Genomic DNA, 14,834 nt, shown 5'->3' on the forward strand with positions numbered 1-14,834 from the left:
CGAGTTCAGCATGCAAGTGATCGCCATCTTGTCGAAGCTTAAATCAAACAAGCTTTCTGGGCTTTGGTCCCGAGTGTCTGGAATCAGCCAAGGATCGGACGAAATACTATGTATCACGTCGTCCTCTGCTTTGGCAGCTGACTCAGTTCACCTGCTCGGGGCGCGATGAACCCTTCAATGGAAAGATCAGGTCAAGCCTGATCTTTTGATGCCATCAACTAATAGCAGTGCGTCGTTGGGTGGTTCACGAAGTTGACAACGTCAATGCGGCTTGGATGTCATGTTAGTAAGACTTGCAGACGTATTTGTGGCGTTGGTCATCCTTCCTGGAGGAAACATCAAACCAGGAATGCAAACCAAATCCCAACAGACAGTGTTTGCTGACATTGTCCCTCATCGTTGGCTGCCCGTCCCATTGTGTCTGACGCATTCATGCCCCCTTCTTGATAAGGGACAAAGAGGAGGACCAGGACTCCGTAACCAGCCCTTTGATGATTGGTGCTCGCTCAAGTCAAAGGAGAGCAAAGATAGGGACCCGAGGTGCTGGAAAGGGATGCCGTTCCCGAAACAGGGCATGCTGCGAGGCTGGAATGTGCTGATTGATGTGACGCGACGACTGGACGACAATAGGAGACTCGGCTTAAACGGCTACATTCTTTGAAAGGGAGGGTGGTCAGCTTTGTGTATCCCTCATATGGGAAGGACGGAGGGATTGTGTCGTTCTCAGGTTGTGTTCTTTATTAGCAGGTTTGGGCATCCATCAACAAGAGCACCGACTGTGCTATTCAGACCCAAATCCATCGATCTGAGTCACCTTCGTCAAGATGAATCTGGACAGCTACGTTCGGCTGAACCCGTACTTCCACGACCCCGAGAACGATGCGGAATCCGAAGAGCTGCCGCGAATCAGCACAGGTGTGGTGGCGGGCGTTGTCGCGGCAGCAGGGGCTGTCGCGTGGCTGTGGACTTGGAGCCGATCCTCTGAGCAGAGATCCTGAATTAATTGGACGAGTTATGGCCAAGGTGTGTGTCCATCAAAGTGTTGGTTTGGCTCACGAACGTAATAAGGCTGACGCTTGACCTCGATGCAGCCCTGGCCTTGAGCCATTGGAAGGACGGGAACATGGGAAACTTTGCTGGATACGGTACCCATAAGGCGTGGGGTGGGATGAATGGATGGATGGATGTGAGGCTACCCGGACATTTTGTAGGACTGCTCTCATCAAACTCTTGCTTTGGAGAAACCGAAGCTCTGGAAGGGGATTGTCCAGCGCTCGGATGTTGGGTGCCAGGAATGGAAGCCAGTGGGAGGCTTGGGACATAGCGCCAAGGCCAGGTCCGGGTGTGGAACTGCGGCATCCAGTGCAGGTTCACCGCCTTTGGCAGAATCCATGGCCCCACTAAAAATTCTGGGAGATGGATCCAGACTTCAAGCTTCAATTGGAAATGCATTCACCATCAACAAGCCTGAGATTGGTATCATGAAGCTTCCTGCATAACCCACGACCCAACACAATGTCCAAGTCCAAGCCCTCCAAGAGGGAAAGCGCCTCTGCCGGGCACATCACCGATGCCCGCTTCGCCAACTTCGAAACCGACCCCCGCTTCCAACTGCCCTCCAAAAAGAAAGTCAAGACCAAGCTCGACAAGCGCTTCTCTCGCGTCCTCAAGGATGAAGACTTCATCGCCACCGCCAAGGTCGATCGATATGGTCGCAAGCTAAAGACAGACAGCAAAAAGAAGGCTCTGCAAAGGTTGTACGAGGACGAAGAGGAGGGGGACATCGAGGTCGAGGACGACGACATTGTCCGGCGCGAACTCGAGAAGGCCGACAAGGCCTACGATCCCGCCCGTGATGGCGGCTTTTCATCGTCCGAGTCGGATTCATCTTCTTCCTCTTCTGACGACGAATCGGATTCAGAAGAGGAACAGGAACCCGAAGACGAGGTCGAGGAGTCCCGCCCAGGCATCCGTCTAAAGAGGGAGAAGGAAGAAATCGAGGTCGGCGAGATCACAAACCGCTTCGCAGTCGTAAATATCGACTGGGATCATATCAAATCTGTTGATCTACTGGCATTGTTCTCCAGCTTTGTGCCTTCGGGTGGCCGCATCGAGAAGGTGTCAATCTATCCATCCGAGTTCGGCAAGGAGCGCATGCGCCGCGAAGAGACCGAAGGGCCTCCGCCAGAAATATTCAAGAAGAAGAAAGATTCCGACGACGAAGACGACAGCGACGACGATTCCTCTTCATCCTCTTCCTCCGATAGCGATGAGTCCGAGGATTCGGACGAGGAGATCAAGCGCGAGCTGCTCAAGGAGGGCGATGATCAAGATTTCGATAGCGACGCCCTCCGCACCTACCAGCTCGACAGGTTACGCTACTACTATGCTGTCGTCGTTTGCTCCGACAAGAACACGGCACAAAAAATTTACGAGGCGACCGATGGCACCGAGTACCTGTCATCCTCCAACTTCCTTGACCTGCGCTTCATCCCCGACGACGTCACGTTTGATGATGAGCCCCGGGATGAGGCCGACACTGTCCCCCCAGGCTACAAGCCTATCGAATTCGTCACCGACGCCCTGCAGCACTCCAAAGTGAAACTCACCTGGGACATGCACCCTGACGAGCTCTCACGAAAGGAGTCAATTCACAAGGCATTCACCGGAAGCCGCGCAGACATTGCCGAGAATGACTTGCGCGCCTATCTGGCAAGCGACAGTGATAGCGACGAAGACGACGAGGTAGTAAACGGCGAGAACGGTGAGCAGCTCAGCAAAAAGGAGCTCCAGCGCCGCAAGCTGCGCGCCGCTCTCGGTCTCAGCGACGAGCCAGACTCGTCCAAGCCATCCAAGGACGCGCCCGTCGGAGAGATGGAGATCACTTTCACCCCGGCTCTATCGGGGAAGCCCGAAAAGAAGGAAGAGGAGGAAACAACCATCGAAAAGTACAAGCGCAAGGAACGGGAGCGCAAGGAGAGGAGAAAAGCCAAGGCCCTCGCCAAGAAGCAGGGCCTCGACCCAGATGCTGTGCTGGAACAACAGGACCAAGCCCAAGAACCCGTCGAAGACCTCGGCTTCGACGATCCCTTCTTCACCACAGAGCCCGTCAAGCCGTCCAAGTCGGCCCTCCGCAAGGAGGAGCGCATGCGGAAGCGCGCCGCCAGGGAGAAGGAGGAGGCCGAGAACGCGGCCCAAAAGGCGCAGCTCGAGTTGCTCATGGCCGACGAGAACGGCGGCGCCGACCACCTCGACCACTTCGACATGCGCGAGATTGCCAAGGCCGAGAAGCTCAAGGGCAAGAAGAAGAAGAAGGGCAAGAAGGGCCTCCAGGAGGACCGCGGCGGCCTCCAGCAGGACTTCCAGATGGACGTCAACGACCCGCGCTTCAAGGCCGTCTTCGAGAACCACGAGTTCGCCATCGACCCGTCCAACCCCAAGTTCAAGGCCACCGAGGGCATGAAGAAGGTGCTGGAGGAGGGCAGGAAGAAGCGCAAGGCCGGGGCGGGCGACGACTCGCCCGATGCCAAGAGGGAGAGGCGGGATTCCAAGAAAGCAAAGCCCGACGACGGGGACTTTGGGGAGCTGGCCAGCTTGGTGGAATCGGTCAAGAAGAAGGTGAAGACGAAGAGGTAGAAGTAGAGGTATATGTGTGGCTATTCTGGTACTTAATGAATCAAGAAGTTTGTTGTCAACGCATGGAACGTCAAGTATCTGTGATCATGCACTTTGAAGACACTGCATTATGGAACCTGGAGAGCACTGAAGAGAACATCAAGACAAAAGCTGGATGCAGAGGGGGGGGGGGATCAAAGCACCAGGTGCTGTGCTCTATCCAGCGCATCGAAGTGCTTCAGGGAATTAGGTACACGCAGAGATAGGCCCCTCTATGGACCAAGAGACGATCATCATCTCCGAGATGGCTTGTTGAACGAGCCACACCCACCCCGCCGCGAAGGCAGCGTGATGGAAAATCCCGGCCCTCGAACCAAAGACATGTCCAAGATTACATGGGCGCAGGCGGGCCCATCCATCCAAACAAAGCCGATTTAAAACAACCCAACCACCCTGTAGTCCTTCCTCAATCATAGCCCAACTCCCTCGTCGTCAATAGAGCCAGTTAATAAGGGGTGGGCCCCACCCTCCTCCCTCGATTCCTCCTCATCCTCTCCCTCCAATCCTCACCCTCTTCAACCTCAAGCGGGCCGTCAGAATCCCCTGTCTCATCCGCCGCCGTCGTCTTGTCAGCACCAGGAGCAGCAGCAGCAGCAGCAGCAGCAGCAGCAGACGTCGAAGCGACAGCAACAGGAACAGTGGCAGAAGCAGCAGCCGAAGTCGACGCCACCGCGGGATTCGAACCAACCCCACCACCAACACCAACCTCCGACTTCCTCGGCCTACCGCGGCCGCGCTTCTTTTTAACCTGCTTTTCCGGCTCCTGATCCTGCCTGACAAGATGAGGAGGTGGTGCCGGCAGCATCCCCCCGCCATCTTCGATATCCCCAGCGCTCGGACCCAGACCGTCGTTCTCCAGCTCATCCAACCTCTCCCCAGCTTGATGCTGATCGTCAGCTCCTCTCGACCGAGCCTTCCTCTTCCCCTTCCCCTTTCCCCTCCCTTTACCCTTCCCACGACCAGGCGTGGCGACGGTGGCAGTGCCGTTATCCCCTCCCTTCGAATTAAGCGAGAAATATTCCGTCTCACTCGCCGCCACTGGCACCGCCATCGTCTCACCACCCTGACCCCCACCACCACCCTCCTCCTCCTCTTCCGCCGCCGCCCCCGCCCAAGCAGCATCAGCAGCCCATTTCTTCCTCCTCGCCCTCTCCAAATTCTCCTCATCCATTGCCCTGCGCCAGTCGCAATCCGCCGCAAAATCGCATCGCCCACACTTGAGCCAGGCGTCCTCGGGCCTGACTCCGCGGGGCGCCCGCTCGCCGCGCCACCACCGCATCGTGTCGGCGATAAAGAGGTCGAGCACGTGCGGTTCGACAAAGACGGTGCGGGTGCTCAGCACGGTGCCCGGTTCGGGGACGGAAGGGGCGGTGGGGATGGAGGGGACGGAGGAGGTGGATGGGTTGCTGTCGGGAGGGGGGTTGGTCGTGGGGTCGTGGGACGGACCGGCAGCAGTGGTAGTAGTAGTGGTAGTGGCGGTTTCTTCAGGGTCTCGTTGGCGGTAACGATACTCGACGGCGATGATGTTGCCGATGTTTGCCGCGCCGCGGGGGAAGGTGAGTTGGATTTCTGAGCGGAGGAGAGGGAGAAGGGAGCGGAGGGTGGTGTAGTTCGGGTTAGTTTGTCGTTGTTGTCGTTTTTGGCGTCGTCGTCGTTTCTGCTGCCGCCGCTCCGGTTGGTTGTCCAGGAAGGAGAGCTGGGATGGGCTGGATGGAGCCGAGACAAATTCGCTGTCCGAGCTGTCGTCTGCAGCGGGGGAGTAGGTCGAGTCAGACAGGTTGTCAGAATCAGTTGTTGTTGAGGCGAATATCTCATGGATGGCGCCAGTTTGAGCCATGAAGAGATCCGAGAATGGTTCATCTGGGTTGAGGGCGTATCGGTCAAAGACACGAAAGAAGTCCAACCTCCCAGCCGCCAAGTCGGACAGGAAGCGATGATAAAACAAGAGCTGGATGACGGCGACCTGCTCTTGGGCTACCGGGGGAGGGGTCGCCGAGACGCGAGTTTTGATCTCGGTGATGAAGAACTGACTCTCGCCAACCGAGCTCGGCTCATACCCCTGGGAGGCGCCAACCTGGCTGCCGCCCCGGCTGCTGAGAACCTCCTCCTCCAGCAAGTGGTCCGGATTCTCGGTGCTGATGCTGTCGATGACGCCGCAGACAAGGTTTCCATCCACCATTCCCCAGAGCTCGAACTCGCGGGTCATGCCCTGATCGCGCAGCATGCGCAGACCCTCAATCATGTTCCACAGCTTGAGCCCGAAATGGTCTTCCCTCTTAGAAATGTCAACCTGCACCTCAGTGAAAATCTCGCGCTCAAGTTTGGCGTGCACCGCAGAGCCCTGCTTCATGTTGGCGGTACGTCGCCGGACACCGCCCGGCAGGCGGGTCAGGGTGTACCAATACTGAAGTTCGCACCATGCCCCAGCCGTCAGATCGCTGACAGAGAGTGGTTTCCTGGGGTAGGTCCGGAAGCGCTGTAGCGGTGACCTCTTGTCATCAGACGTCACCGGCGGCTCATAGACGGGACTGTACAACTGAGAAGATTGTGGAATCTTGTTCAAAGCGGCAGTCACTAATCTCTTTTGTCAATTAGACGACTTGCGACAAGTGGTTTTTGAGAGAGAGCTTACAGTCCGGGTAGCGTACGTCCGAGTCTGCAGACAAGACAGGTAGGGAACGAGGATGCGCCTTGGCACCGAGTGCAGCAGCGTCACTATCATCCCTACTGGTCGAAGGGGAGAGCCGGGCGGAAGGCCGCGCAGCCGGACCTCCACGCGACGTAGTATGGTTGTTGGGAGGAGGTGATTGGGGTACGTCGGTGTCGTCCTCTTGGAGCTCCGAAATGTCAAAGCTCAAGTCATTGTCGCTAATTCCAGCAAGAGTTTCCTGGACGGCGAGTGAGGCATCTGGGTCCACTTGTGTTGCAGAGATCCTCGGGCTGGAATCGCTGAAGTCACTGAAGCTGTCAGTGAATGTGGTGGCCGATGGGCGTCCGGTTTGCCGTCCTGGGGTGATCGGGGTGTGGGCCGGGATGCTCGGGGCAGGCCGGGGAACCGGAACAACGATGTTCCTAGAGTTGGAAGTGGCAGACAAATAGTCAACCTGGGCCCAAAGATCCTCCTCGTCCGAGGACCCGAGTCCGAAGCTGTACTCGCTGCCGGTGTCAGAATCGTGTCTCGCCATGGTATCAAGGCCGGCAGACAGGCTGATAGTGGGTTTTGGTTTTGTTATAGGGACATGGCCGTAGGAAAAAGTTAAAGCTTGCAGGAATAAAGGATCAAGTCTGAAATTATTTACTTATTTTTTGAAGAGAAACGCTGAAACAGCAACGAGAACAGGCTCCCAATCCGGCCTCCTTCATTTTCCAGTTCGAGAGCTCAGGCAGCCTCGCTTCTGTCGCCAAAATGGCTCGAGCAAACGCCGCTTGCCGCGTGGCACCCCGCATCGATTCTGCGTCTACGGCGCGAAGTCACGTGGATTGCGCAGGCCTGATTAAGAGGGGCTTTGCCGCCAAATATGTACAGGTTTAGTCGGCATGGTTGGCCTCAGGCGCCAAGGCAAACTCGGCCTGGCTCTGTCCGTTTGCGGACTTGGCCATGTCAGGCACCCCGCATCCCACGGACAGACACCACAATGGTGCTCAGCCAGGCAAAAGACCAAGTGTAGGCAACTCCCGCCTCCGTCGCCAGGTCCTGCAGTCCGCGTGCATCGAGCATGTTTCATCACTCGTGCTCCTCTGCATGTGCCCAATCGCAGATCCAGAGCACACCGCACCGGCGAAGAATAAGGTCAAGATACATAATATCACGCCAGCCTTCTGCTGCAGCGACGGCTAGCCTACACATCCTGCCGCACGGGAGCTCCCAAACAAGCAAGTGATTTTCCCGCGTGAGGTCCCGATGATCTAGCCGTTCCATACGTTCTACTAGATCTCGATACATGCTGGACTCGCTGGGCGTTTGTGTTGGTCTGTGTCGTTTCCTACCCCTCCATAATGTTTGTTGTGTTGTCTTTCTGAGCGGCAGTCGGGTGCCGAATCCCCCTTGTTCCTTGTCACCAGACAGGCAAACACGATATGCAGGCTGTCGGCCTACTTGGCCAAGACAAACCACCAAGAAACACCAGCGACAAGACTTCGTGGACACCTCGTGACTCAAAACCAAGCCGCGACTTGTCATTCCACGTTTACTTTCCCATCCGACTCCCAACCTCGACAAAATACGAGGAATTCTGCAGCCTGGTGCGGACACTGGGTCGACGGGAAAACAGTCACAGGGCATGACGCAGCCCGTCTACGCCAGCATCGCCCAGATTAGGTCTAGCCAGGCACCGCCTTTGGCCTCGACAGGGGTTTTGAGGCGCAGACTTGACAGTTGCTTGTTTGCGCCCTGCCTGCCCCCGGGTCCCGTCCTAGCGGACCGCTAAGCGTGACCTGGCCTGCCTTACCGTGCAGCCCCAGCGCAACAGCAGCCTCTTCCGGCCAGGCCAGAGGCCGAAACGTCGGGGTCATCAGGCCGGTCGGACAAGAGGCTGACCCGATGGGTGATCCTTTGGCTGTTCACTCACTGGCTGGTGGGAACTGAAGTCTGGAGCGGCCCAAGAAGAAGAGGCCACTTGGAAGGCGGCCGTGTTTCAAAAGCTCGTGTCCCTCCCGAAACAGCATTTAACTCCCGGACTCCCGCAAAGTGACCAACACCCCCGATTTATTCGGCTTGTGTGTTTGGGTGTTGTTGTTCAAGCTTAAACTTGCACGCGCTGTCGCCGCTGCTCGGAGGCACAGCGCAAGTTGTTGCTTGTTGCTGCCGCCATTTCAACAACACCTCAGTCAATCTCGTCTGTCGCTCTTTTGGTCCCAACTTGGAGGTCTTGTCTGTCATTTGTCGCCTCCCTGCCCACCGCATCTCATCCCAACCATCTCATCTGGCAACCGTCGCACGCCATCTCAACCTAACATGCCATCCCTCATCTACCTCCGGCGAAACCCCGCCGACGACAAGCCCAACCCCACAACTTCGGAAGGCCACAGCACTTCCTCCGACCTCAGCTCCCTCTTCGCCTCAATCCACGGCACCAGCTCAACGAAGCGGGAACTGGCAAAGAGAGACAAAAATGACACAAGTGCGACGGCAACACCTCCGAAGAAAGCGGGCCTTCTCTCCCTGCCGCCCGAGATCCACCTCCTCATTGCCGACTACCTAATCTACCCGGATGCGCTGTCGCTCAAGCACACCAACCGCTACTTTTACTACCTCGTTGATACGGGCATCGAGTTGAAAGTGGAGTGGTTGATGGAGCGGCGCATGCTGCACCTCGAGTGCCCCAACGACAAGCGCTGCGATTTGGGGAGTGATTTGAGGTTTTGTCGCGGGAGCGTTGCGTATGTGAACCCCTTTTTACCCTCCCTTCCCCATCAACGTTGAATACGTTACCTTCTGACCTAGGTCATTACTAACACAACAATGCGTATACACAGACTCCTCATGCAACGCCGCCGCGAACACATGGAGTGCGAATCCCGGCCGGGCCTCGGCTGCCTCATCTACGGCACGCGCACCTGCTCGCACTCGCGCAAGTTCAAGACGAGGTTCAAGCGCTGGATGCGGTCGCGCGCGGGCGAGAGGGCGTTGCTGGTGATGCTGCTCATATCGGTCATCCCGCTGGCGATCGGGTGGGCGTGGTTGCTTTGGAGGATGAGGACCAAGTCATGATGAGTGTGAAGAGAGTGTTCCAGGTTCCTGTCTTATGCAGGCCCGGGATTCTGTGACTTAGGTGGATGGAGAGGGTTGGTTGTATGAGAGGGACAGGCTGCTGACGGATGCTGGATACCCTTTGGGACTCGGGTTGGGTGGGTATGATGATTGTTTGGTTTGCACCGGTTTGCATGCTTTGGAGGATTGATGATTTTGCTGCCTCGCTTCTGCCGGACAGAAGTTGGAGATGATGTAGGCGGAGTGTACGATACGTAGCAGGACATGACGGCCGGGGAGATGACTGCCCAGGGTCTCCTTTGTTAATCACTAATTCATGAATTGTTTCTGGCCAGACAAGAAAACTTGAACATTTGCATCGTTACCCGAGGGAAAATAAAACTAGAAAAGAGAAAACAATGAATCCAGAAAGTGAAGAGGAGAACAGAAGGGGGAAAGACATAGTAAACAAGTTATGGAGAGAAGGGGGGATTGGAGAGTGTTGAAACTATGAGGGAGAATGCTTCTCTTTGCTGTCCCTGATGATCTATTTACTTAACGAGAGGTGAAAGCCCTTTGGTGTTTGGGGTTGGGAGCACATGCTCAAGAATCCAATACTCCCGTCCCTACCAACGTCATGGCTCGAGTTGAGATGGATTGTCAGGTGCTTGTGTCATTCCTCATCCGCATCCATGTTCTTCCCCGCAAATCCAGGGCACCTACAAATCAGACTCTCAAGAACCTTGCTGATCTCACCCCGCAATTCCGCAATTCCCCAGGCCCGCGTGCCCGGCCGGGCCCTGTCTCCATGCCGCGGCAATGCCGTCCCTGGAGAGTGGAACCCGGTAGAACCCGCCTCGCCACCGCGTGCAGTCTTCAAGTCCGGCGCTTTTCTTGCCGTCCGATGCGCCGAATTTGAACATGGACAAGTTTCTTTCGTTGATTTTCTCGTCACCTTTACAACGACAAGAAGTTCTTTCCTTTCCCTAAGGTACGGACCTGCTGGTCGACTTCCATTCTTTAAGGATTGACTTTTACCCTTGGAACATTTACGTAGGTCCTTTTTGCTTTATTTTTCCCTCACCCCTCTCCCACTCTGTGTCGCGGATTCACACCTCCGGATTCTGGTCGGCCGTCGCGGATTTAGCATTCACATGCTCGAGCACACCTCCAAAAGCTAATCTCGTCCGCGACCAAGCTAACAACACCCCCAAAGACAAACAGACACCTAATTACCTACATGTCCGTCCTCCGCGCCCCGTCAAGGCTCCGGCGCCTCGGCACCGCCGTCCGAGCACCGGGCGCCGGTGCCCGTGCCCGTGCCGGCACCCCGCGGTACCATTCGACCCGCAACTTACAAAAAAACGGCCTACTCCTTTCCTCCAACTCCAAGTCCATAGCAGCCACGTCGTCCATCCTCCCTTTTCCCCGCGACAGCATACGATGCGCCTCGGTGGTGCAAGATGCGACAACTGCAACCTGTAGGTTCAACTAACCCACGCAGTCCGGCTTTCCCTCGACTCGTGCAAGTTTCCTGGCAAGTCGTTCAGATCCAGGCTGACCATGGTGGTTTGTTTAGTGGAGGTTCCTCAGGGGCTCGGCCCAATCCAGGAGTATGACCGCCGAGTAGCCAGCGGTTTGTTGCGAAATGACGAGCATCAGAGAGGTGTGTAGACGCATCCATGCCATCGGGAACTGCAGAGCAGACAGTTCGTCGTTTGGAGTTCCTTTGCCGAGCATATCCGAACATGTCATTTCTCAATTCAAATGCTAACCAATCGTTCAGGCATTATCCAAAGCCTTCAACACCTGCACGACGAACTGCGTCACTACAAGGCTCCCCCGGTAGTCCACCCAACGATCGAATCTGTCAAGCCCAGCAACTCCATCCTCTCCTGGCTTGGATCCCGCAGCAAGAAATCCAATGCCCCTCAAATACCCCACGACCTGCCCCGCGGGCTCTACCTCTACGGCGACGTCGGCTGTGGCAAAACCATGCTGATGGACCTCTTCTACGACACCCTCCCGTCCACGGTCCGATCCAAAACCCGCATCCACTTCCACAACTTCATGCAAGGCGTGCACCAGCGCCTGCACAAGATGAAGCTCCAGCACGGCAACGACGTGGACTGCGTGCCCTTCGTGGCGGCCGAGATCGCCGAGCAGGGCAGCGTGCTCTGCTTCGACGAGTTCCAGTGCACCGACGTGGCCGACGCCATGATCCTGCGCCGCCTGCTCGAGGCGCTCATGTCGCACGGCGTGGTGCTCGTCACCACCTCCAACCGCCACCCGGACGAGCTCTACAAGAACGGCATCCAGCGCGAGTCCTTCATCCCCGCCATCCAGCTGCTCAAGTCCCGCCTGCACGTCATCAACCTCGACTCCAACACCGACTACCGCAAGATCCCCCGCCCCCCGTCCGGCGTCTACCACACCCCGCTCGACGCCCACGCCGCCGACCACGCAGAGAAGTGGTTCCGCTTCCTCGGCGACCCGGAGAGCCCCGAGCCGCATCGCGAGGTGCAGCGCGTGTGGGGACGCGAGATCGAGGTGCCCCGCGTCAGCGGCCGCTGCGCCTGGTTCACCTTTGACGAGCTGATCGCGCGGCCCGCCAGCGCCGCCGATTTCCTCGAGCTCGTCCGCGCCTACGACGCCTTCATTGTGACCGACGTCCCCGGGATGACCTTCCGCCAGCGCGACCTGGCGCGCAGGTTCATCACGTTCGTCGACGCCGTCTACGAGTCCCGCGCCAAGCTGGTGCTCACCACGGCCGTCCCGCTCAGCGAGCTGTTTGTCTCGCGCGAGGAGATGCTGGAATCCCTCCGCGCAAAGAAACGTAACAGCAACAACAACAATAATAATGGGGGTTCAAAAGAACAAGAAGACGTCGACATCGACGAAACAACCCTCTCCGACATGATGTCTCACATGATGGACGACCTCGAACACCACGCCTCGGAGCTGGCCAAATCCAACCTCTTCTCGGGCGACGAGGAGGCGTTTGCTTTCGCCCGCGCCCTCTCGCGTCTCGCGCAGATGGGCAGCAAGGAGTGGGTCGAGCGCGGCATGGGCTTGGAGAGCAAGGGCGGCAAGGCCGAAAAGGACAGCTGGGCGAGGGTGCGGAGTAGGAGGATGGAGGATAGCATGTGATCCTTCTCTCTTTTCTTTTCTCGTCCTCTGGTTTCTTTTCCTATGTTTTCCTCTTTGGGTGTTGGGTGTGAACTTTGTTTTGAGTCAACACAGGGCTGGGAGGGATTGTTGATGATAGATACCCTTGCGCGCAACCAAGGGAAGGAACCGGAACGCGGTATAGGTAGACGGGGTACGGCGCAGAATTCTTATTCCTTCCTCATGATGATCACAAGCATATACGGCGTTGCAGAATATGGCTGGCATATGCGTTGTTGGGTTTTCCGAAATACCCCTGAAATATGGGTATATACAACATTCACAGGCACTTCACCTAGAGCACAAATACAAGATGATGACAAAGTCAATGGACGTGATCTTCGGGAAATCAAGACGTGATATTCGCTTGAAGAATCGTGGTATATATATATACATGCATACGCCGTCGACTTCAGCCCTTCATAATGACCAATGCCATCTCGCTCAAGAGCAAATCCAGTTCAAGAACCATTGAAACCATGATCCCAAAACCCATAACAAAAAACATATCATGTCAACGATCCACTCCTATTCTGCTTCGTCGTCCTCCTTTCCTAATCTGCTTCGCCTGCCGGTCCGTCCGCCTACAACGAATCCGAATGGTCCGGTCCCGTCTGTCCCTCCTCGCCCGCCTCCAGCGCGGCAAAGTCGGCAAAGCCCAGCTCGTAGGCAAAAGCCAGGGTCATACGGGCGTGCTGCAGCATGTGGTCGAAGGACAGGTGCTTAATCACATCCTCCGTGGAGTGGATGTAGTTGTCCGAGTACTCGAAGGCGGACTCGATGACGAAGGCGGAGGGGTAGCCGGCCTTGGAGGCCGAGGCGTGGTCAGAGCAGGCGTAGCCGCACTTGGTCTCGACGTAGGGGATGGAGCAGTACTGTTGTGATTGGGTGGTTAGTAAACGTCTGAATGAAGGGGGTGCAAGTTCAAGGAAAGCTGGAGCATACCTCTTCAATGACCTTCTTGATGAAATCAGTCAAGCTGGGGTCAACAAAGTCCACAATGACGCCCACGCTCTCGGGCTCACCCGCCTCAAGGGTGCGCTTGACGAAGCCCGTCATATCCTGCTGCAGCATGGCCTTGACGTCGCGGCCGGCGCGCTCGTAGGCCGAGAAGACGGCCTGGCTGCCGAGCAGACCGCCCTCCTCGGCGCTGTACCAGTGGAACTCGATCGTATTCTCGCTCTCGCCGTTGCGCACCTTGTCGGACTGCAGGAGGACGCGGAACGCCTCGAGGATGGTCACGGTGCCGCTGCCGTCGTCGTCGGCGCCCGGAGCGGCGAGGATGTTGGGTAGCCACAGGTTGACGGAGTCTTGATGGGCGCCGATCACGATGGTCTGGTTGGTCTTGCCGGGGATGGTGGCGATGATGGAGTTTTGGCCCCAAGGGTGTTTGAACGGCTCAGCCTTGACGAGGCCCTCGGCGCCGGCGTCCTTGATGGTGCTCCGGACCTGCTGGAGGAGCCATTCGCTGGATTTGCGGCCCCATTCGGACTGAGGCTGGTTAGCAAGGAGTAAAGGTACGAGGCGCAAATGTCTTGGGACGGACACACCTTGTAGTAGCGGGTGTGGAAGGATGTGAACTTGGTCAGATGGGTTTCCATCTCGGACTTGGACAGGTTGGCTAGGAGCGGCTCGACCTCGGGCTGAAGGGCCGGCTTGGGAGGGAAGACGGCCTTCTTCTTAGCTAGGCTCCTCGCGCGAAGGGCGCCCAGGTCGGGATGGTCGGTGATATCGAAGAAGCGCTTGCCTTGCTGGAGGGAGAGGGTCAGCGCTACTGTATTAAGGGCCAGTGACACACAATATCGCATCCAGGGCGCAACACTTACGCGGCGCAGCTCCCATTTCTCCTCCTCGGTGACCCAGCGGGTCTCTCCCGGAGCCAGCTCGATGTGATACTTCTCGACAGATTCGGAAGACTCGGGGACGCCGTTGGGGTAGAGATGGACGCGGTTCGGCTCGTTGGGCTCGACAAAGCGAGCGGCGACAGCCGGGAGCAACAAGGCGAGCACGGAGGCCTTCATGGTGGGCAAAGGAGCGATGCGACCGATGAAACTCGGTAGTTACAGGAATCGTACAGTTTGCAAGATGCGAAGCGCAGAACTAGAACCCGGGCGTTGCAAGCAGCCGGGCTTGTGATGATGTTTGAAGTCCAGTTAAGGGAAGATCAGAAGAATCGGGAATGGAAGGCAGACAGCGGATGATATGAACGCTGGGAAACGTCATCTGCAGGCGGTCGCGACCAGAGGGGGTTGGTGCCTGTCTCGGCAGGTCCACGCCGCAACAGGGCCTGTGTCACGGCAGA

General features: G+C 57.0%; 8 protein-coding genes across 8 annotated transcripts; 4 read left to right on the forward strand and 4 right to left on the reverse strand.

Annotated features, from left to right (window-relative positions):
- Nucleotides 1-838: 838 nt before the first annotated feature.
- On the reverse strand, nt 839-1,125 carry VTJ04DRAFT_5170 (uncharacterized protein; the record flags this gene model as incomplete). The annotated part of the gene is made up of 2 exons (XM_069363257.1): nt 839-994; nt 1,057-1,125. The coding sequence occupies 2 exons, from the start codon at nt 1,123-1,125 to the stop codon at nt 839-841; spliced, it is 225 nt and encodes a 74-aa protein (XP_069220121.1).
- Nucleotides 1,126-1,515: 390 nt separating this feature from the next.
- VTJ04DRAFT_5171 (uncharacterized protein) lies at nt 1,516-3,636 on the forward strand (the record flags this gene model as incomplete). Its single annotated transcript, XM_069363258.1, has 1 exon — nt 1,516-3,636. The coding sequence occupies one exon, from the start codon at nt 1,516-1,518 to the stop codon at nt 3,634-3,636; it is 2,121 nt and encodes a 706-aa protein (XP_069220122.1).
- A 484-nt stretch (nt 3,637-4,120) lies between these two features.
- Nucleotides 4,121-6,860, reverse strand: VTJ04DRAFT_5172 (uncharacterized protein; the record flags this gene model as incomplete). The annotated part of the gene is made up of 2 exons (XM_069363259.1): nt 4,121-6,249; nt 6,308-6,860. The coding sequence occupies 2 exons, from the start codon at nt 6,858-6,860 to the stop codon at nt 4,121-4,123; spliced, it is 2,682 nt and encodes an 893-aa protein (XP_069220123.1).
- A 1,769-nt stretch (nt 6,861-8,629) lies between these two features.
- Nucleotides 8,630-9,385, forward strand: VTJ04DRAFT_5173 (uncharacterized protein; the record flags this gene model as incomplete). Its single annotated transcript, XM_069363260.1, has 2 exons — nt 8,630-9,054; nt 9,151-9,385. 2 exons carry the CDS (start codon nt 8,630-8,632, stop codon nt 9,383-9,385), a joined length of 660 nt encoding a protein of 219 aa, XP_069220124.1.
- A 32-nt stretch (nt 9,386-9,417) lies between these two features.
- Nucleotides 9,418-9,738, reverse strand: VTJ04DRAFT_5174 (uncharacterized protein; the record flags this gene model as incomplete). Its single annotated transcript, XM_069363261.1, has 2 exons — nt 9,418-9,668; nt 9,723-9,738. 2 exons carry the CDS (start codon nt 9,736-9,738, stop codon nt 9,418-9,420), a joined length of 267 nt encoding a protein of 88 aa, XP_069220125.1.
- Nucleotides 9,739-10,604: 866 nt separating this feature from the next.
- Nucleotides 10,605-12,514, forward strand: VTJ04DRAFT_5175 (uncharacterized protein; the record flags this gene model as incomplete). Its single annotated transcript, XM_069363262.1, has 3 exons — nt 10,605-10,845; nt 10,944-11,030; nt 11,151-12,514. The coding sequence occupies 3 exons, from the start codon at nt 10,605-10,607 to the stop codon at nt 12,512-12,514; spliced, it is 1,692 nt and encodes a 563-aa protein (XP_069220126.1).
- Nucleotides 12,515-12,556: 42 nt separating this feature from the next.
- Nucleotides 12,557-13,007, forward strand: VTJ04DRAFT_5176 (uncharacterized protein; the record flags this gene model as incomplete). The annotated part of the gene is made up of 2 exons (XM_069363263.1): nt 12,557-12,799; nt 12,858-13,007. 2 exons carry the CDS (start codon nt 12,557-12,559, stop codon nt 13,005-13,007), a joined length of 393 nt encoding a protein of 130 aa, XP_069220127.1.
- Nucleotides 13,008-13,116: 109 nt separating this feature from the next.
- VTJ04DRAFT_5177 (uncharacterized protein) lies at nt 13,117-14,553 on the reverse strand (the record flags this gene model as incomplete). Its single annotated transcript, XM_069363264.1, has 4 exons — nt 13,117-13,407; nt 13,478-14,023; nt 14,083-14,283; nt 14,359-14,553. 4 exons carry the CDS (start codon nt 14,551-14,553, stop codon nt 13,117-13,119), a joined length of 1,233 nt encoding a protein of 410 aa, XP_069220128.1.
- Between the last annotated feature and the right edge of the window lie 281 nt (nt 14,554-14,834).

The sequence above is a fragment of the Mycothermus thermophilus genome, assembly GCF_041956435.1.
Source record: "Mycothermus thermophilus strain CBS 625.91 unplaced genomic scaffold VTJ04scaffold_3, whole genome shotgun sequence".
NCBI lineage: Eukaryota > Fungi > Ascomycota > Sordariomycetes > Sordariales > Chaetomiaceae > Mycothermus > Mycothermus thermophilus.